Raw genomic sequence first — 22,586 nt, forward strand, 5'->3', positions numbered from 1 at the left:
CGCAGTAAGGTGAAAATTAGTTGCAAGATAGTTGCTTAAAGCACCACCTAGGGGTCATTTAGGCCCCCGATCAGTCATTATTTTAGCTAAATGGGCTGCAAAAAAATGTAAGATGGTTTTGCGAAAAAATGAATCACAAAAACCTCACCCAATTTGCAATTTAATGTTGGCCCTAACCCTTTTCTACGCAATGGCAAAAAAAATTGTCACAGGAAAGTTGCTTAGGTTGCCCCCTGGGACTGTTTTTGCTATCCTATAGGACAAAAGATCCTCCTGGAGGCTCCTCAGATCCTTGCTGTGTTTTGGCGGATGCAGCTGCAATCAATTTTTTTTCTCTATGAATAGTACCAGTAGATCTTCATGGGTCACTGACCACAGGAAATGTTGTTGGCAAAAATGCAAATCACTCAGTATGGGTATTAATGGTGATAGCCTTCAAAACTAGATTTTGGGGATTTAATACTGATATGCGGCCTGAAAAGCAGTTGAGAACCAAGAGAGTTTCCTGGCAGAGTGACAAATTCAATCATTGGGATTACTTTGGGACAACTTGTATTTGGTGTTAAGCCACCGCATTTCCATGTAATCCCGTGGTAAGGTCGGGAATAGTCACAAACCGGCGATTTTTGCTGAAAATATATACGTTTTAATTTTTGACGAAAACGGCGGAGAAATAGGATTATTCATGCAAAATGCAGCGGTTGAGCATAGAATTTACCTTAATCAAATAAGTAACAAGACTTATTTGTTAAAAAATAATGATTGTTGCGAGTAATGAACAAAATAGCCTTCAAATGTAGTAATTCCTCTACATTTGACTTGTTATTTTAATATATTTTTAATGCTGTGGAAATTAACGAGCAAGGGACCTTTGGTCTACGTCACACATTATCGTTTTGCCATCGGGAAAAACTGCTTTATAAGGTTTGAGGGGATTGATCAAAGTTGCTTTTCATGAAGTCTCTTGCTTCAATCAATCCTTCTAACTTCTGTCCAACCGTGTAGTTAACATGTAATGATAACAGATAGTTTGGGATCTGTGGTTTGGGAAATGTTTTTCGGCCATTCAACAACGCCCTGTTCGATTTTATTCAGAAGGTCGTCTACTTCAGGCATGCATTTTCTCCAATTTCCATTTTCGGTGATCTTTTTTGGAAATTTTTTGATTTTGTCATCTGACAGCGTTTGAGGTTGAAATACAACAAAGTACACAATTCGACAGTCATGTAGGAATAAGATTGTTGTGGTACGCAACAGAATATTTGTTCCGTGAACAACGAGGCAGTGTTAAAGGCTCTGTTCAAGGTCAAGGATGACGAACTGAAGTTCGCAAGAGCAATACAAATTGCTGTGGAAACTGAAGATGCAGCCAAGGTGGCAAAAGAAACAGTTTTTGGTCCTGTAAGGGAGTCGTCTGTGAATAAGCTAAAAGGAGGCAAGACAGCGAAGAACTTTATTTTCCGGGATATCCCAAAGGAATCGTTAAAGTGCCACCGGTGCGGAAAACCTGGACATTTTGCTTCAAACTGTCCTTTTAAAGACTCGAGGTGCAATTTCTGCAAACGCAAAGGGCATCTGCAAGCTGTGTGTCGTAAGAAGAACCAGATTTCAAGTGTGAGGTTGGTGGCCTCTGTTAACTGCAAAGCGGTACCAAAATTGGTCATTCCACTTGTTGTCGACTCAAATCATTCAAGGTGGAACTCGATACCGCTGCAGGTGGTAACATTTTGTCAACCAACGTTTGGAAAAGTATTGGGCGACCGAAGCTGGAGTCCACTAGCGTTGCTTACCGATCCGCCTCCGGTCATCCCCTGAATATTATTGGTTCTTGCCTGTTGAAGGTCCACGTTCCAAATACCGACCGACAAAAGCTGTTGGGCGCTGCTACTCAACCTATTCTCTTACGATATTGAGTACAGAAAAACTTCCGACATTAACAATGCCGATGCTCTTAGTCGTCTTCCAGCTGGAAAGGATCTTACATTTGATGAGGAGGAAACCGCCGTTGATACGGATACGGTATGTGCGATTACAACGTTGAGTAATCAAGTAAAGCCAGCAGACGCGACAGCTATTATAAAAGAAACGGCCAAAGACCGGATTCTGTCCGAGGTCATGAGGTATACTCAAGAAGGTTGGCCAAATAAACGTTTTGACAAGCAAATTTCGCTCAATCGTTACAGTCAGATTGCGGACTCCCTTAGCATCAGTCATGGCTGCTTACTGTCTGGCTGCAGAGATGTGATACCTGCAAAACTTCAACGTGAAGTTCTCAAGTTGTTGCATCAAAGTTACTTGGGAATGCAAAAGATGAAGCAACTGGCTAGAACAGCTGTATACTGGCCAAATATCGACAAGGACATCATGGACATGTGTCGCAAATGCCACAACTGTGCCGAGTACACCCGAAAAACCTTGGTGTCGACTACATGTGGATCATGCCATTAACTTTATGGGTCACAATTGGCTCGTTATGGTTGACGCTTACTCAAAGTATCCATGCATCCACGCTACACAGTCTATCACAGCAAAAGCTACTGCGGATCTTTTGGAGAAAGACTTTTCTCATTTTGGTTATCCCCATACACTAGTCACTGACAACGCCCCGACGTTCACCTCTGACGAATTCAGAAAATTTTGCAAGGAGAGAGGAATAGTTCACCTCACCGGAGCTCCTTACCACCCAGCGACAAATGGAGCAGCTGAACGTCTTGTTCAGACTTTTAAACAGGCATTAAAAAAGTCTGTGAAGCCTCCAATACAAGCAATCATGGAATTTCTCATGCAGTACAGAAGGACGGCGACTGGGAATGGTTATTCGCCAAGTCAACTTCTCAACAATCGGCAAATGCGTACGAAGATTGACGCGCTTATACCTTCACCCCCTCATATTGCTCAGGGAAAATTGTCGAGAGAAACTTTAGCCGCGAACTCGAAGAATCGTCGCAGTGCACGGACTGCGTACAAAGTAGGGATGCCATGCTACGCATTGTATTATGGCCCAATAGGGAATCTCATGTACAAAACAGGGTTCGCAATTTTCATCCTCAGATGCACCCGAGTATGGCCCGGGTAATCCACGAAGGTCCACTGGACGTCGTAAACCGCCGCAACAATTTTGTTGTTAAAATTGTGTGTGATTTTGTGCATTGCGCGGTTTTGTGTGTTATTGGGGAGGTGTTGTGGAACGCAACAAAATACTCATTTTGCACTCTGTATTTATTTCGTACCCTGCGTTAAATTGCATTCGCAGAATTCCAGTGCCGGAATGTTAATTGAAGTTCCAGCTATAAAGGCAGGTCTCCCTGTGCTTACATTCATTCTATAATTTTGTGCTATTCGAATCTTATCAATTTATTATTCATATTATCGCTAGTGTATTGATTTTTATTACAAATGCTATGACAAAATAAAATTTGTGCTAGTGGTTACAGTTGTATTGTCTCAATATAACATAGGATATCCTGGGTTCAAATCCCGGTGTCGTCAAAAAATGAGGAATTTATCCAGAGCTTAAAAAAGTTAAATAGATTCACAGGCAAAGTCATAGACAGATTAAATACGAAAAGGACATGACGAATTTGCAAGTATAGAGTAACATACAATAAATCCTGGTTAATATTGCATCGCGTGTTACGTCACGTATTGTGTTGACTATACATTCAACGTTTTATCGGAAACAACTCAAGGAACTGCAAGCTAGAAAGGAAAGTTAAATGAAAACTTTTCCTGGCGTTTGATCTGATGAGATCCTCCCTTGCTTGTGTGAAGCCACAATATTGAGCACGCAACTCCCTAATGTTGTGAACACATGCAGCCAATGACTCGGCACTTTCATCCGACAAATCATTTCCGGACAGATCAAGTAACTCCATCTAAACAACAAAATAACTTAAGTCAAAAATAAACACAGAAAGTTTCTTATCATCAGATTATTACGTCAGTGATATCATCGTCGTTTACAACATTTTATTCAAATATATGACAAGGATTTTGGTAATAGTGGTCATTGTTTCAAAACAATTGACATTGTTTCCAAACAAACAATGCTTTGTTAATATTTGAACCAAACATGTAACAGTAAACTACAGCACAAATTAATATTTTGCATTATCGACGTCATCCTGCTGATACTTGGATAAGGAGTGGTTATGTCAGGCGATTTTAGTCTTCTGGTATATTTATTACTGTTTCCTGTTGTGATCTTCAACTTCAACGTTGTTCTGTGGTTATGTCAGGTTCTTTTGTTTCATTGCAGTTTCCAGATGTTATTTTTTGTTTGTTTCAAACGAATACAGCAGTGGTTACCAACCGGGATGACATTTGTAACTTTAATGGGAACTTTTCTTTGTATTCTAAAGCGGATTATTTGCTCAAAATAAAGTTTAGCGTAAGAAGCCAGTATTGAAAAGGTTACGAACCGAAAGTATCTCGGGACGCAAGAAAGCAGGTAAATATAAAACACTGCGGAAGTTGTCATGGATGGCAACGTATTGTTAATTTCGCACCCTGTGTTTACAGTCTAGGTTTCCGGGGTATTGCATCAAACTGTTGCTTCAAAAACTCACAGGTGTAATTTTGTCGGGCGTAGTGGACATCTGACAGTTGTGAGTCGTGAAAGCAAACAGATTTCAAGTGTGAGGTTAGTGGCAATTCTCGTAAGCAAAGCCGTGCAAAAATGTTAATTCCACTAGTCGACTCGAAATGGTTCAACATGGAGCTCGATTCAATGCCAACTGGCAACATTTTTACAAACAAAGTTTGGACAGGTGATTGGACGACCGAAACTTAAAGCAACAAACTTCGGTCACCGATCAACTTAGGGACATTCTCTGAATATTATTGGTTCCTGTCGTTAAAAATTCTACTTTCCAATTTTGGATAGCACGAGTCAGCTAATGGGAAAACTTAACAAGAAACTTGGGTATCTGGAGTTAAGTAGTCTAAATAAAAAAGCCAAAGCTAGAATACTGTTCATCATAATGCTGGTAAACGTTTCGAACTCATACAGGGTTCATCATCAATACTCAAATGAGCAGCTTACAAAAAGCGTCAAGGTAGAGAAGGGAAACAAAAGACAGAAGGGAAACAGCAATGACGTAAAACAACAAGCCGGGGGCGTGTCACCAGCACCGGCAGCCCAGCAGCGAGGTGATAATCAGCAAAGTGTCGAGCTGCTGTGCAGACCTACATGTTAAACAGATAGAGAGGTTTAGAGCTATCATCTATGTTGAGGGTTGGTTTATGGAGCTGGATGTATATGACAAGAAATTGAAGTTTGCTTTGGAGCCAATATTTTATGGGAAAAAGTCTGTTCTGTTTGCTCTGCTCAGACGATTTAAATCAATGTTACGAAGCAGGCATACGGACGCCAGGGGAACTCCGTTAGTTCCAGTTCGAAATTCGACGTCACAAGGTAGAACATCTGGTAGACTCTTCGTTAACGCCGTGTTTCAGCGTTGGATTTTACAAACGTCGATACGTCATCGCTGTGTCGTCTCAGAGAAGAGTAATCTTGCCCCACGCGGATTTTCCATATATTTGTCACATCGTTAATCAGTGGGCACCAGATTTTACCCGGCAATACTCAATGACTCAGGCTTGGGTAAAATTACCAGAGGTAATTACACGTTATTGTCGCATACTTGGTATTTTAAATGTTCTTAATTTTTGTGTGCAGTACTATGTAAAGTTGTGAGTAAGATTTTGTCGTGCTTAGAGATACAACATTTATTATTGGACGAAATCTTTGTGTAGGACGAGCAGCTAACGAATTTGTTGGGGTCCAAAATATGAAATGGAAAAACGGTACAGATGTTGCTAAATATATTACTCAGTGGAGATGCAGAGGCTTTGTGTCTGTTTAACAAATGTCATGCCTAAAGTAACAGAAACGCTGAGGAATAGATGGAATCTAAAAACCCGACCAAATGTGGAGTTAAGGTAATCCTGTTGCTCCATAAAATGAAAAAAAAAAACAATAAATGAATTAAGAAGCAATCAACTCTGTATACGCACGTGAAAATACCGCACTAACTACAGCAGCCATCAAGGCACAGTTGCTGATGGACTTTTGACCTTTCTCGCCAGGCCTATAAATTTATTTTGGTCGTCCAAGCAACAAGGACGAAATGTGTATTTGACGAAATTCATGGACATTCTCATCCAAACCCTTGCAATTCTCATTAACTCAGTTTTATTGTTGAAATGGGATAGAATCCCGACCGTTATTACGTTTACCGTACATTTACCTATGTCGCACCATTACGTTTCTAAGTACAAAATCACTCGCGAATACGTGGTTGTTTGCAAGAAAGGACGCCGGCTCCATTTAAATTCACTTATGTTTGGTCTTCTTATGTTGTAAGACGGTAAACACAAAATATTATATGTTGGTTGATCGTAGAAAGATGATTTAATGTTTGTGGAAGAAAATATAGAATCATCTTCACAAATTACTATTCGATCAATTTCAAGTGGATGCAACACGGTTATGTCAGGGTTGCGTACAAATAAATGTGCAACTACAACAAACCTATTTCAAAAGCTTCATCTTAATAAAGCAGAAAACTGCACTATATAGTAGCGGCGACCAAAAATCGTAAACCGTTTTCGCCGTATTGTGATCAGGGTTGGGTTAAATTAAAGGCTCATTACGCTTTGCTTTTGCATCGCAGAAATCGACAAGATTTTCTCAATTCCAATTTTCTAATGACGAAATATCAGTGCGCAAACATTTGAAAGATTGAACTCAATTACGCAATTTGGAGTTAGAAACCAAGTTACATCGAAGATCGGGTTCGGAGAAAGAGATGGTTTAGAACTTTGGTTATCAACCGTTCTTGTTTTGCGCTTACATAATTACATTAATTTTGATTAGCGACGCCACTTTGAAAACTGCAGGATGTTTAATGTTTCTACAAAAATATTCATAAATATGTAAATTAAGCCAATAAATCTTCAGCCACCCAAGAGTTAAATTTCCACGTTACATGAATATTAGGCAATCGATACGAGTAAACTAACGATACGTCATACAGACGTTTATCAATAATTACGAAATATTGATGTTTTGTTGCAGCGCATTAAGCTGGCTTGGACTCGCATTGCCCAGCCGCTTTGGAGGTTTCATTGTAATCATATTAACCTTGAATAAAAGATGAACAAAAACAATTCAGAAAGGATTGAGACGCAAACTAGCGGCAGAAGAACCAACAACCACTGTCGTGCGATGCTACAAATTTAATTTGCCACGAAAGAAACATGTTATTTGAAATTGCATAGTGATTGACGTTATTATTCGCATCAGTTTGCGTTAAAGGTCCTGACGATGCTGAACTCTGACATCGATACCTGCAAGAATGTACCACTTTGAGGGTTAAAAGATGTTTTTGCCAAGCCACGCACAATGTCGATTAGTTTTGTCCAAATGAAAAATGTCTTTAAAAAAAGGCAAAAAATGCAAACAAGAGTGGTGACTGACTTTGGGGGAAGAGACAGTGGAGCAGGAGGTTTGAAAATGTGCCCAGAGTAATGCGGCAGGTAATCACTAAATGTCTTTGCGGCGCGAAACCTGGATCTGGACAACATCATGAAATATTTGTTACACATTACGGGCGGCCAACACGTCGATCACGATTGTTCAGCCGATCGTTTAACTGGTCGATCGCGTCTGATTTTGTTGTGTCTTTACAAAGAATATTTCAGTATCGTAAGCAAACTATTCGCAAACTATTTTGCAAAACTCGACACAAATTGAATGTTTCTTGTGGATCGTATTCTCTGACATGTTAACCATCCCTGGTACATATCGTTACATGAGTATTTGGCCCAGGAAGTCGCAAAGAGGAAACAAGTGGCCGACAAAACATGGCGATCAATGAAAAATTCGCCCAGTCAACTTAAACATTCAAATCATGAATCCATGTGAGCACACGCACACCGAAGCGTCTATCTGACAATTTCTGTGTTCTTTTCTAGCTTGCTTTTGAAGTTCTTCGCTCGATGATTTTACATCACATTTGTTACAACAATTGCAAAAATGTCAAACAAGAAGATTCAAGCGCTGAGCTGGGTGCAGGGCAACCCCTTCGCTAAAAGCACGGAACAAGTTGATCCACATCATCAAGCAGCTTATTGCCTCCAAGTTTGTTTGGCTTGGATTTCGCAAGCAAGTGGTTCTATGGATGAGGCAATTTCCCTTATGTCAGCAAGCCAAAGTACAACATCACATCAAAGCGCCGTGATAGGGATATCCACGTCCGTCAAACCGTTTCAGTCATGTCAACATTGACATAGTTGGGCCATTACCACAATGTCAAGGCAAGATGTATTTACCCACGGTGGTAGACCGTTTCACTCGCTGGTTGGGGGAAATTCCAATGCAAGATTAAGTGCGCCCGCGCTTATATCTACCATTCGATATCCCGTTTCGGTATTCCAGCCAACATGTCCAACTTGGGTATTGTTGGGAATACGCACTACCCATAAATATGATTTGCAGACGTCTTCAGCGGAGATGATTTATGGTATAACATTGGCGGTGCCTGAGCAACCCATCGTAGCGATTAAATCAGAACCCACAACGCTTTTGCCTGCACTCCGAAGATATCTTAAACAGCTGCTTTCGACCCCCATGTCGAGAAATAACTAGGTTCGCGTAAGCGTTTTCAAAAACATCAAGTTAATGTTAATACGTGTTCGTTCGGTGCGACACCCACTTAACGACTCGTTATACTGTCCCTACTGGAGTTATTATAGAGGCCAAGGACCGAAACGGCCTCATACCGCACCGATATATAGAGACAAATATCCGGTTGCTGTAGAATATTATACCAACGTTCGCATGGAATTTAATTGACTCTTTCTGAGTCGCATAAAATAAAATCTGCTAACGAAATATAATGAAAAAAGACAATAATAAACACATGAAATCACTCACCGGTTTCTTTAACAGTTTAATCTTCTCCGATAGATGTTTGGCACCAATGCTTGTCAGGTCGCATCTACCCAAATACACTTGTTCAATGTTTTGGATGCAGTCGGCCACGTAAACCACACCACCGTCTTCTATATTGTTGTCTGAGAGGTTGAGCATCTTCATCTGAATGAAGTAATATCAATGTTATACATGGTGTGAATAACAACACAGATAAGTGATATCAAAAAACAATAAGTTAAAAATACGAATCAAACAAGTAATAATTATTTTTAATCAAGCGCGAATATTTCTTATCCCGAATTAAATTAATCCGATTTATTTAAAAAGAACATAAACTGGGACAAACGAAGTAATTTTGGTGCTTGTATCAGAATGAATGACGGAGGTAAACCGATTCCTGATAATAAAACATTTTACGGCCACCCAGTGTAGCGAATTCTTAATTAACAAAACGTTTTGATGCATGAAGGTCAAATTTTTATGTCAGTAAAGCCACATTGGTCGTTGTGTTGCAAGTAATTTCCAGTATATCGTCTTTGTTGGCGTTGGCCAAAGTGTGACCCTGTCAACGCAAATTTGCTTTGCCTTCAATATATGTTGTACAACGTTGTTTCACACGCCTGACTGGCGCAGCTATTTCCTCTTTGATCATGGTTTGCTTTTGCAAGTGCTGTGCAAGGCACTCTGTAATCTGTCAAATGCCACGTAAATTGCTTGTGTGAAAAGGTTTGAAAATAACATTGCCTTTCTTTTGTCTTCATACTGAAATTTGGTAAGAATAAAATTGTGTATACAAGTTGGAGATAGATTGCTTCGAAAACAGAAGAAAGGAGATTGCCAAATTCCAGGCCCAAGGCTCAGGCCTTACAAATAAACTCTCAAGTAAGGTTCACCTAGGAAATCTATGCCTCAACTAAACGCTAACTATTGCGACAAACGTTGCACTAACAACACATGAAAAGGTAATGTCGCACGATGTAAGAAGAAAATAGGACGATTTCAGGTTCTTCGCTATTTCCTAAAATCACTTGGATTCGTTAAGGACTGAGAAACCTAATTTGAGAACAACTTATCCTGACGATTGGTCAATTGTTATTAGGTTAAAAAATGGATCCAAAGGCAATGTAGTCTTAGCTTTAGTTTCGCAAGAATCGACGGGGTTTGCTCCTTTCAATTTGCTGTGTGGAAGATCTGTGCGCCAACAGTTGAACAGATTCGTACTGAACATGGCTTATGTGAAAATACCAACGTCACTTACTACAGTAAGTTACTTTAACAAGACTCGATTTGAGTCACACGATAAAACATAATGACTTTGCTCGGGAAGTCAATGGGAATGAGCGAACGTATCATATGAACATGTTGGATGAGTTCGCGTGAAACCTGCGATAAAACTTAATGACTTTGCTCGTGGTGTAAATGGGAATGAGCGGACGTATCATATGAACATGTTGGATGGGTTCGCGTGAAACCTGCGATAAAACTTAATGATTTGCTCGGGATGTCAATGAGAATGAGCGGATGTATCATGTGAGCATGTGGATGAATTCGCGTGAAACCTGCGATAAAACTTAATGATTTGCTCGGGATGTCAATGAGAATGAGCGGATGTATCATGTGAACATGTTGGATGAATTCGCGTGAAACCTACGATTAAACCTAATGACTTTGCTCGGGATGTCAATGAGAATGAGCGGACGGATCATGTGAACATGTTGGATGAATTCGCGTGAAACCTACGATAAAACTTAATGATTTGCTCAGGATGTCAATGAGAATGAGCGGACGTATCATGTGAACATGTTGGATGAATTCGCGTGAAACCTACGATTAAACTTAATGACTTTGCTCGGGATGTCAATGAGAATGAGCGGACACATCATGTGAACATGTTGGATGAATTCGCGTGAAACCAACGATTAAACTTAATGACTTTGCTCGGGATGTCAATGAGAATGAGCGGACGCATCATGTGAACATGTTGGATGAATTCGCGTGAAACCTGCGATAAAACTTAATGATTTGCTCGGGATGTCAATGAGAATGAGCGGATGTATCACGTGAACATGTTGGATGAATTCGCGTGAAACCTGCGATTAAACTTAATGACATTGCTCGGGATGTCAATGAGAATGAGCGGACGCATCATGTGAACATGTTGGATGAGTTCGCGTGAAACCTACGATGAAACTTAATGACTTTGTTCGGGATGTCAATGAGAATGAGCGGACGCATCATGTGAACATGTTGGATGAGTTCGCGTGAAACCTACGTTGAAACTTAATGACTTTGTTCGGGATGTCAATGAGAATGAGCGGACGCATCATGTGAACATGTTGGCTGAGTTCGCGTGAAACCTACGATGAAACTTAATGACTTTGTTCGGGATGTCAATGAGAATGAGCGGACGCATCATGTGAACATGTTGGGTGAGTTCGCGTGAAACCTACGATGAAACTTAATGACTTTGTTCGGGATGTCAATGAGAATGAGCGGACGCATCATGTGAACATGTTGAGTGAGTTCGCGTGAAACCTACGATGAAACTTAATGACTTTGTTCGGGATGTGCGTTGGACGAATTCCGACTAAGACATAAAATCACTCACCGGTTTCTTCAACAGTTTAATCTTCTCCGATAGATGTTTGGCACCAATCCATGTCAGACCGCATCCACCCAGATACACTCGTTCAATGTTGTGGATGCAGTCGGCCACGTAAACCGCCCCACGGTCTTTTATATAGTTGGCCCAGAGGTTGAGCATCTTTAGCTGAATGAAATAATATTGATGTTAAAACAAAGTTTGAATAACAACACAGATAAGCGATATCAAAAAAACAATAAGTTGAAAACACGAATGAAACAAGTAATAATTATTTTTAATTCAACGCGAATAATGCTCATCCTAATTTCAATAATTCGATTTGGAATAGAAACTGGGATGGACAGAAACTGCGACAGACGAAGACTCGGCGTTCCAGGTTATAAGATTACAATCCAGGGAGTTTTGTTTGCCCAAAACACTAATTTGAGAACAACTTCTCCAACGATTGGTCAATTGTGATTACGTAAAAGGATGGAATCAAAGGTAGTTTACTCTTTGTTTCTGTCTTGCAAGAATCGACGGGGTTTCCTCCTTTCAATTTGCTGAATGGAAGATCTGTGAGCCAATTGTTAAACAGATTTGTACTGACATGGCGTATGTGAAAATAACTACAGTAAGTTACTTCAATAACTAAAGTAAGCTACTTCAATAAGACTCGGTTTGAGTTACAAGACAAAAACCTAATGACTTTGGTCGGAAAGTCAATGAGAATGAGCTGACGTGTCATGTGAACATGTTGGATGAGTTCGCGTGAAACATGCGATAAAACTTTGGACGAACAGACGACCGGTTATTCCCAGGTAAGTGTTATGGTTGGCGACAGTGATACCAACGATGCGTGACGATGAGGAGTTACTGGGAATCAAGTTGGACCGAAACCCAACGACCGAACAAATGTCACAAGTGGTGTTGAAAGCGATTTACAACTCTTTTGTAACATATCTGTCGTTTTTTTCGGTATAACACACCTCAATTTAATCACCATATATAAATGTAAATATGCATATAGACAACATAACACACTTTGTGTTCGCTTTACAATCGGCAAGAACAATTTAATCGAAAATCGATCGTAAAATCGAAATAAATGTTTATAATGGAATGTGGCCGTGCTTGACTTTTACCTTTTACTCGCCAAATAAAAATTGTTGCTTTTCTTTTTTTTTCCCACAATTGATGGTGTTTTTTTCTGTAAAAAGTACTCAGGGCAAATAATGCTCAAAGACTGTGACCTCGTTTAGCGCCGTGTTATTGCGTTAAATTATGCAATAAAGTTGGTCCTAGATTCAACCATGATCTTTTGAGAAATCTAGATAGCGTTGACTATATTCTTAGGTGCGAATTCGCTTGCGAAATACGATAATCATTTCAATCATTTCAAAATATTACACAGTTCACTATTGAAATAAAATTCCCATCTGGATACACACCTGTCACGGTTATCGGCAGGTGGCACGCTTTTCTAAACACGGCAAGCGGCAAAGCATTCACACCAGTCGGCGTCATGCCGTGACGGCGTGATTTTCTCGCTTGAAGCGTTTGACGGCAGAGTTTAAATCTGATTCAACTTATCCGTCAGCTGCAATGAGTGTTAGCTTGTTTTCGTTCGACTTGTTATGATGAATTTAAGGTCGTTTTACCAGCTTTTATTTATAAATTGAGTGTTTGGTGATAAGTTATCACAAAATATTTGATGTATTGTTATTGTTCGCAATGGATTAAATTGCCTTGCATTATGGATTGGATTAAAATTAAGTTTTCGCTATAATAAAATCGTTTGGTTCACAAAGTCTGTGCCACAAAGATCGTCATTTTTCTGTTCCAACGGTAATAGGCGAACTAAATAATACATATGTTCTAAGTAAACGCTCTGTACATGATTAATTCGTTGATCATTAAGTTAATCGATAAGAACAACTTGTTTTGTAGCTTAATAAAACTAATTGAAGTTTCCTAACAACATATTTACGACATAACGACGTTCTTGGTATTTTAGATGTTGAAATGATTTGCCGCGTTGGCGCCAACCGCACTGCAGGTGTAAATACGCGACCTTCTTGCATCGCCAGCCGCAACCACCAACCGCGATATGGGCGTTGAAAGGAAGTTGTCACCAAACTCTTTAACAACGCGAAGCACTGACGAGGCGCGTGCAATTACTAACGCCGATTTGTTTACGCCTCAAAGATACACCTGTAATATGGCTTTCATCAGTGCTTCGACAAACTCCCTTTAAAGCAAGGTCATGTTCATCACTCTAATACGGGGATTACATGGTCGTCGTTTAGTCTGAACCATTCCCGTATTATTGATGTTACGAGAAAAGCTTTGATTAACTGCCTGATGTCCATGGAAACAACGCTTTCACATCATGTACAAAGTACGAGGCGTAAGTTGGATTTAAAAAAACAATTTTGGGCAAAGAAAACTACAAGTTTAGTCGTATGTGCATCGAATCGTTTCAAATAAATGTGTAAGGAAATTCAACTAAAGACCGTAAACATTTTCATCTGCAGGACTGCGGATTGTTTTCCGTGAAATGCGCATCAAGGATTGTGACAGTTTTCGTAGAGTTTCTGGATGTGTAGCACGTCCCGGATTGCGAATCTAGCTTTGGGTTTGTCACCCAAAACTTTGTTACGGAGACAGCAAAAGAGCGGTGTTTCCTTCATGGAACAATTATCACCCGGACACATTTACAAGTTCATTATTCAATGTGAAGGATGTCGTTTGCATCGCCTGAATAAAAGACAAGAGAACTACCTACAAAGCCTGGATCAATTTCAGGACAAGTGTACAAAATCGAGCTTCTCGAAGAAGGCTATTTATGCAAATATTGCAGAGGCTCGAACTTGGACACAACGCTTTCGTGTTGCCACCGTAAAGGACAAAATCTCAATGATTGCTTGGAGCACCCCCTTTCCTTTAAGTGCTCAAACTAAAGTACAAAGAGAAAGAATTGGAAAGCCAAGCAAGAATTGTTCACAAACGACCGCCGTCTTTGGGAAATATTCTGACCAATTACCGGCAACTTGCATTGCAAACAGACTGCAGCAGCCCAGCGGGGAGTTACGCATACAGACGGTGTGCGGACACCATGGCCACCATAAATCTATAGTTATTGAAACGACCAATTTAACGACGAAAACAGGTAAAAAAACACAAACTAGCGCAACATCTACTCTGTGCAAGTTATGGTATTTATGTTGCATCGTGCCAAATCTGTCATGAGCAGTACGTTGGTCAGACTAAAAATAAATTCTCAAAACGATGGACGCAATATAGTTCAGTTTGGAACGTGACAATAGGCAAAACGGGGAGTACCGAAAAAACGGACGCTGCGCCACCATTATTAAAGCGCACCCCTCGTCAGTCCAACACAAGCCCATTGACAACTCTTTTGCAGTGACATTTGTGGAACAACCGATGGTAAACAGACTGGATGTTTGTGAAGCCAAATGAATAAACCTGAAGCTAATCCAAAAAATGATCATTCCCAGAACTCAGGGAATAATATCTTGGCGTTTTATTGCTGTGTCCTTCGGTTGCAACGTAATTCTGTTCATTGGATTTTATCATTCCTCTTATCAGGTTCTGTGTTGTGTTTACGTCGTACGTTAGTGCTTCCATTGCAGTGTAGTGCATAAGGAAGGCAGCAGTACTGGACTTTTTGCTTTTTACTTTGATTTATTTTATTTCATTCTTTTGTTTATTTTTTTCAATTCCCGCATAGCTTTCTGTGTTTATTTGCAGTTTCGTGTTTGCAGAAACTGAGGATTCCCGTGCAGTCAACATCGATTCTTCAATATTGTTAATCAATCCATTAATTGACTTCAATTTGAAACTTCTGATAACATTGACTTATTATCAAAATAAACTGGTGTCGCTAATAGAGTACAATGCCAAGTAAAGGGAGAGATTCTGGAGAAATTAAGGAACCAGTTAAGACCGGAAACATAGAATAAATCAAGTACATTTCTTGCATTGTTCAAGTACATTTCTTGCAACAACTGGGTCGATGTTATTATAAATGAAACCAAAATCTGAAAACAAATACACCCACACATTTTCGCCACCAAAAAATAAATAGCATGTGTTACGTTCACGTGTTCACGTAACATGGACATTGGACATTTACGCATATCATGAACATTGATCACAAATAGCCAAATTATGTCATTAAAGTTCGGGACCTCTCAAATTCGGATTGTACTGCGGTAGAATAGGAATGCGCATTCGTCGGTGACCTCATTTCCCAATTTACGGTAGAACTATGCTTTTGCAAACATCTCACGCTTTTCTCACGCGAAGTTCGTTGCTATTCGCACGCTATTTTCGTTGTTCTGTTTGATTGATAAGTGGTTGGCCACTTCTTGGTCACTTCTTGACCACTTCATTAAAATGAAGGCTTCTCATGTCCGCACGAGATCTCACGCGATTGTTTGCAGAAGGTTCGCTTCTCTCACGCGATTGTTTGCAGAAGGTTCGCTTCTCACGTAATTGAGATGGGCTGCTGTCCATCAACATAAGAATAGCTTTTGTCATGGTAACTTCGAACTGACTTTTTTCTTATGGCGACTTTTATCGTAGTGTATATATATATGTGTACGCTTCCTGGACTAACCTAGACACAGTCTTAAACTCGTCTCATGCCCAATCTTAGTTTCGGTATCTGTCTAATTCAACTATGCTTTGTTTGTAATCAGTTTATCTCGTGATCTCGTAACTTGTAATTTCGATTCGATATACTTTTCAATATAATCATGTATCCTTAATCTAATAAATGGTAAAGTAATTTTGCATCAGGTTTGTAATTGAAATCAGATCAGAAAACATTGAAGTTAGAACTCACGTGTGGCCTTATGTCAAATGAATTAGTCAAATAGGATTTCGTTATCAAGGGTTAATTAATCTTGTTAATATCAAACGTTAACTTAACAACATTTGGCATATAGGTTGCAACAGCATGCGACCCATATGGTGGTATCGGTCCCCTTGTCGGAAAACGCTTGCATTTTTTCCCACATTCCTGACAGTAAAGTAATGTATGATCATGAAAACTTTTCATTTACGTTTCGAAGTCTCACAACTGGACTAATATCTTACTGATATAAAAATACATAAACAACATCTTACTGGTTGGCTTCTCCTTTGAATCACGAAGGTAAGATTCTCGAGGTCGATCGGGAAGAGCGATGAACGACGGAGGTCGATCTTATCAGGGAGTAAGGAGGACACGATTGAAGTTAACTCCTCATCGTTTACTCTATGAGCCCAGCGGCAACATCGAAGTATCTCATGGTTGGATGAAACACGTATATACGACGATGCGAGATTCTTCAGCAGCTTCTTCTTAGTTTCCTTGGTACATTTCGGACAAATTAAATTAGTAGAGCTTGAATCCTGCATCGTGACAGAAAGTTTTAATTGAAAACCAACTTAATTTTACAAAACTACCTAAAATGTGACCCTGATTTATTGGTTGTATTGTTTTGCGTCACTCGGCTACTCTTATAAAACAAATGAACCTAACGCACAACACCTCTGGTACGCTGACATTTTCGTGCATGTTGGACAAATTGATTCCGATACAAACATAACAAATATTGTTCCTTTAGACAGACATGAAATCACTCACCGGATTCTTTACCAGTTTAATCTTCTCGTACAGATGTTGGGCATCAGCACCTGTCAGGCCGCATTCACCCAGATCCACTTGTTCAATGTTTTGGATGCAGGCCGCCACGTAAACCGCACCACGGTCTTCTATCTTGTTGTTGGAGAGGTAAAGCAGTTTCAACTGAATGAAATAATATCCAAGTTGGACATAGTGTGAATAAATAAGCGGTATTAAAACTCTATTTTGACAAAACGAAACAAAATAGAAGTAATTATTTAACTTTGACATAAATATTTTTTCTCCCGATAAACATAAATATATCATTACGCTGAAAACTTAGAGGTTCATGTTTGGATTCTCGTGTGGAACACCCGACGAAGTAATTGATAAGTTTGTATCAGAATGAATGACGGATCAAGTTAAACCGATACCTGATGATAAAACATTTAACCACCACCAAATTCAGAACTACATTGGTGGAATATTGTACGGTAATAAAAAGTTCTCTATTCCAATTTTCTAATGACGAAACATCGGTGCTCCAACATTTCAAAGATTGCACTCAATTACGCAGGTTGGAAACTGTTGTTACGTAATACAGACGTTTGTAAATGATTGTTACGAAATATCGATGTTTTGTTGAAGCGCTCTAACCTGGCTTGGACTCGCATAGCCCAGACGCCTTGGAGGTTTCGTTGCAATCATATAAACCTTGAATAAAAGATGAACAAAAATAATTCAGAAAGAATTGAGACGCAAACGAATCGACAGAAGAACTAACAGCCACTGTCGTGCGATGCAGGTCGAAATCTACGATCTGAAATGCGCAAATCTACGCAACCGAGACAGTTGTCCCGCGGACCCTTCCACGTTTGTAAACCTGATGATGGACAGGGAATTATTGTGCGTCCAACCAGACACTGTTTGAGTTGTAGGAGAATGGTAAATCTTCTTCTGTTGGAAAATGAAATGGCGCAAGTGGACATTAGACCACTAGGCGTTAAGGGTGTCGAACTCCATGTGATGTCGAATTTATATTTTCTTGCAGGCAACTGACGGAAAAGTGAGTATGGTCTCGCGTGGTAGATTTGAATTAGATTTATTTCAGCTTGAATAATTGCTGATTAAATAAAGTGAAAATGTGTTTCTAATTTTTTTTTTTCAGGAGTTATTTTTTTTGTCATAAAAGCCGTAGCCGAAGATATGTTTGGCCGTGGCGACTAGAACAGGTTTTTGGAGCGCAGAAGGCACAAAAAATGTTATTTGCCAGCCCTCAGCTCATCAAGGCCAAATTTGACGTGAAACCTGCTGTTCGTAAACAATAGTAATACCAGTGGAAAACGTTCTAATATGAATGAAGCTTTAGTGAAGTGAACTACAACAGGATATGTAGATTGTTGCATAAGAACTACCATTTTCACATCAGACTTAATTCTGGGATCGCCCAGACTAATTTATAGTTGGGGAATATAATGCAAATACAATGGTTAAGCATCGCATAGCAATATGGCGACTGTAGGCATTTAAATTACTAAGCCTGTAACTTTCCTTGGTGCGTTGGATTTTTGCTCGCGACACTTACAAAAGTTCGTGGTTGTTGGACAAATTCATGAGATCATGAGATCACTCACCGGTTTCTTCAACAGTTTAATCTTCTCCGATAGATGTTTGGCACCAACGCTTGTCAGGCCGCATTCACGCAAATACACTTGTTCAATGTTGTAGATGCAGTCGGCCACGTAAACCGCACCACCGTCTTCTATATTGTTGTAGGAGAGGTCGAGCATCTTCATCTGAATGAAGTAATATCAATGTTATACATGGTGTGAATAACAACACAGATAAGTGATGTCAAAAAACAATAAGTTGAAAACACAAATCAATAAATATTTTTAATCAAGCGCGAATATTTCTTATCCCGAATTAAATAAATCCGATTGATTTAAAAAGAATAGAAACTGGGACAAACGAAATAATTTTGGTGTTTGTATCAGAATGAATAACGGAGGTAAACCGATTCCTGATAATAAAACATCTTACGACCACCCAGTGCAGCGAATTCTCAATTAACAAAACTCTTTGATTCATAAAGGTCAAATTTTTATGTCAGTAAAGCCACATTGGTCGTTGTGTTGCAAGTAATTTCCAGTATATCGTCTTTGTTGGCGTTGGCCACAGTGTGACCCTGTCAACGCAAATTTGCTTTGCCTTCAATATATGTTGTACAACGTTGTTTCACACGCCTGACTGGCGAGGCCATTTCCTCTCTGATTATCGCTTGCGTTGGCAAGTGCTGTGCCTGACATTCTGTAATCTGTCGATTGCCACGTAAATTGCTTGTGTGAAAAGTTTTGAAAATAACATTGCCGTTCTTTTGTCTTCATACTGGAATTTGGTAAGAATAAAATTGTGCAAACAAATTGGAGATATATTGCTTCGAAACCAGAAGAAAGAAGATTACCAAATTCTAGCCCCAAGGCTCAGGCCTTTCAAATAAACTCTCAAGTAAGGTTCACCTAGGAAATCTATGCCTCAACTAAACGCAACCTATTGAGACATACGTTGCACTAACAACACATGAAAAGGTAATTTCGCACGACGCAAGAAGAAAATAGAACGATTTCAGGTTCTTCGCTATTTCCTAAAATCACTTGGATCTGAAAAAAACAAATTTAAGAAGAACTTATCCTGACGATTGGTCAATTGTTATTACGTTAAAGGATGGATCCAAAGGCAATTTATTCTTTCCTTCTGTTTCGCAAGAATCGACGGGGTTTACTCCTTTCAATTTGCTGCGTGGAAGATATGTGCGCCAACAGTGAAATAGGTTTGTACTGAACATGGCTTATGTAAAAATACCAACGTCACTAACTACAGTAAGCTACTTTAACAAGACCCGATTTGAGCCACACGATAAACATAATGACTTTGCTCGGGATGTCAATGTGAATGAGCGGACGTATCATGTGAACATGTTGGATTAGTTCGCGGGAAACCTGCGACAAAACCTAATGACTTTGCTCGGGATGTCAATGGGAATGAGCTGACGTATCATATGAACATGTTAGATGAGTTCACATGAAACCTGCGACAAAACTTAATGACTTTGCTCGGGATATCAATGGGAATGAGCGGACGTATCATGTGAACATGTTGGATGAGTTCGCGTGAAACCTGCGATAAACTTTGGACTAACAGACAACCGATTGTTTTCAGGTTAGTGTTATGGGACAATGGGGAGTTACTGGGAGTCAAGTTTGACCCAAACACGACGACCGCACAAATGTTACCAGTGCAAAAAGTTTGTAACGCGAAGAGGGCGAGCGAACAGTTGCCATCCTTCCTTTATGCGGCGCAACCAGGCTTCACCGCCTAGATGTGACGGGGGAACTCCTATGGGTGTCCCTCCTGTTACAGTACGTTCTTCGGACTGCGCAGGAGATATGCTCGATGTGTGAGGTGTGGTGTACTAAACACACTGTGGCAACTACGACGTGGTCTATATTGGTGAGACTGACCGCGCATTACCTACGTGACTGCTGAAACATCAGCGTGACGTAATTAACAGCCAGATGTCAGCGGAAACAACGAATTAGCAGTCTATAGCTGGTTTGGTGAATAGGATAGACCTAAAAATGACATAATATTCAGAATGTCACTAAATTATTGTTCGGGTATATTGTGAATACAATGGTTAAGCATTACATACCGATATGGCGACAGAAGGCATTTAAATAACTAAACTTGCAACTTTCTTTCTTTTCGTACGTTGGATTTTTGCTCGCAACACTCAAAAAAGTTTGTGTGTGTTGAACGAATTCTGACCGAGACTTGAAATCACTCACCGTTTTTTTCAACAGTTTAATCTTCTCGGATAGATGTTTTGCACCAACGCTTGTCAGACCGCATTGACCCAGATACACTTGTTCAATGTTTCGGATGCAGTCGGCCACGTAAACTGCACCACGGTCTTCTATATTGTTGTAGGAGAGGTCGAGCATCTTCATCTGAATGAAGTAATATCAATGTTATACATGGTGTGAATAACAACACAGATAAGTGATATCAAAAAACAATAAGTTGAAAACACAAATCAAGCAAGTAATAATTATTTTTAATCAAGCGCGAACAATTTTTATCCCAATTTCCATAATTCGATTTGGAATAGATACTGGGATGGACAGAAACTGGGACAGACGAAGACTCGGCATTCCAAGTTATAAGATTACAATCCAGGGCGTGTTGTTTGCCAAAAACACTAATTTGAGAAGAACTTCTCCAACGATTGGTCAATCGTGATTACGTAAAATGATGGAACCAAAGGTAATTTAATAACAATATGGGCCAGTCTCTTTGTACTCTTTGTTTCTGTTTCGCAAAAATTGACGTGGATTTCCCCCCTTCAAATTTGTTTATATTAATCACCATATGTAAATGAAAATATGTATATAGACAACATAACAGACTTTGTGTTAGCTTTACAATCGGCAAGAACAATTGAATCGAAAATCGCTCGTAAAAACGAACTAAATGTTTATGATGGAAGGTGGTTGTGCTTGAAGTAATTTCTGTTCGATGCCGATTCCTCGCGAATAAAAATCGTCGTTTTTCTTTTTTTCCTTTTTGATTTAAAGTTCAAAAGTACTAAAAGTACTCAGCTCAAATAATGCTCAAAAACGTTAAATTATGCAATAAAGTTGGTCCATTTTGTTATCCTTTTCCTAGATTCAACCATGATCTTTTGAGAAATCTTGATAGCGTTGACTATATTTTTAGGTGCGAATTCGCTTGCGAAATACGATAATCATTTCAAAATATTACACAGTTACTGAAATAAAATTTCCAACTGGATACACACCAGTCACGGTTAGCGGCAGGTGGTGCGGTTTTCTCAACACGGCAAGCGGCAAGGCATTCACACCAGTCGGCGTCATGCCGTGACGGCGTGATTTTCTCGCTTGAAGCGGTTGACGGCAGAGTTAAATCTGATTCAACTTTTCCGTCAGCTGCAATGATTGTTAGCTTGTTTTCGTTCGACTTGTTATAATTAATTTAAAGTGGTTTTACCAGCTTTTGTTTATAAATTGAGTGTTTGGCGATAAGTTATCACAAAATATTTGACGCAGTAATATTTCACGCAATGGCATGATTGGCAGGATCGCCCCACTACGCAGGTCCTTGCTTGGCGATCACAGCTATCGTATCGCGATCATTAGGTTTGCAGGTTTGGATGCCCAGGCATTGCAGCCTAGCTGGATCAGCCACTTTGGCCACAATATACCCCGTGAAACCACTGAGCTCCTGTAGCTCAGTTGGTAGAGCGTTGGGCCTGGTTAGCCCAATGTCGTGTGTTCAAACCTCACCCGGAGCTTGATTTTTCAAATCTTGCTCCGACTTGTCAGGAAAAAGAGGCTGATCCA

The 22,586-nt window shown here is 39.8% G+C and overlaps 1 protein-coding gene across 1 annotated transcript in view; it reads right to left on the minus strand.

The window, feature by feature from the left end:
• Positions 1 to 3,662: 3,662 nt before the first annotated feature.
• The window catches only part of LOC145906916 (protein NLRC5-like), a 32,582-nt gene continuing 13,658 nt past the window's right edge, over positions 3,663 to 22,586 (minus strand). Inside the window, exons 3-4 of the mRNA XM_082994374.1 lie at positions 18,798 to 18,959; positions 3,663 to 3,875 (exon numbers count right to left, since the gene is read on the minus strand). Of these exons, the coding sequence (XP_082850500.1) occupies positions 3,663 to 3,875; positions 18,798 to 18,959 (375 nt within the window). The remainder of the gene's footprint in view (positions 3,876 to 18,797; positions 18,960 to 22,586) is intronic.

The sequence above is a fragment of the Ascidia mentula genome, chromosome 6, assembly GCF_947561715.1.
Source record: "Ascidia mentula chromosome 6, kaAscMent1.1, whole genome shotgun sequence".
In the NCBI taxonomy this organism is placed as follows: domain Eukaryota; kingdom Metazoa; phylum Chordata; class Ascidiacea; order Phlebobranchia; family Ascidiidae; genus Ascidia; species Ascidia mentula.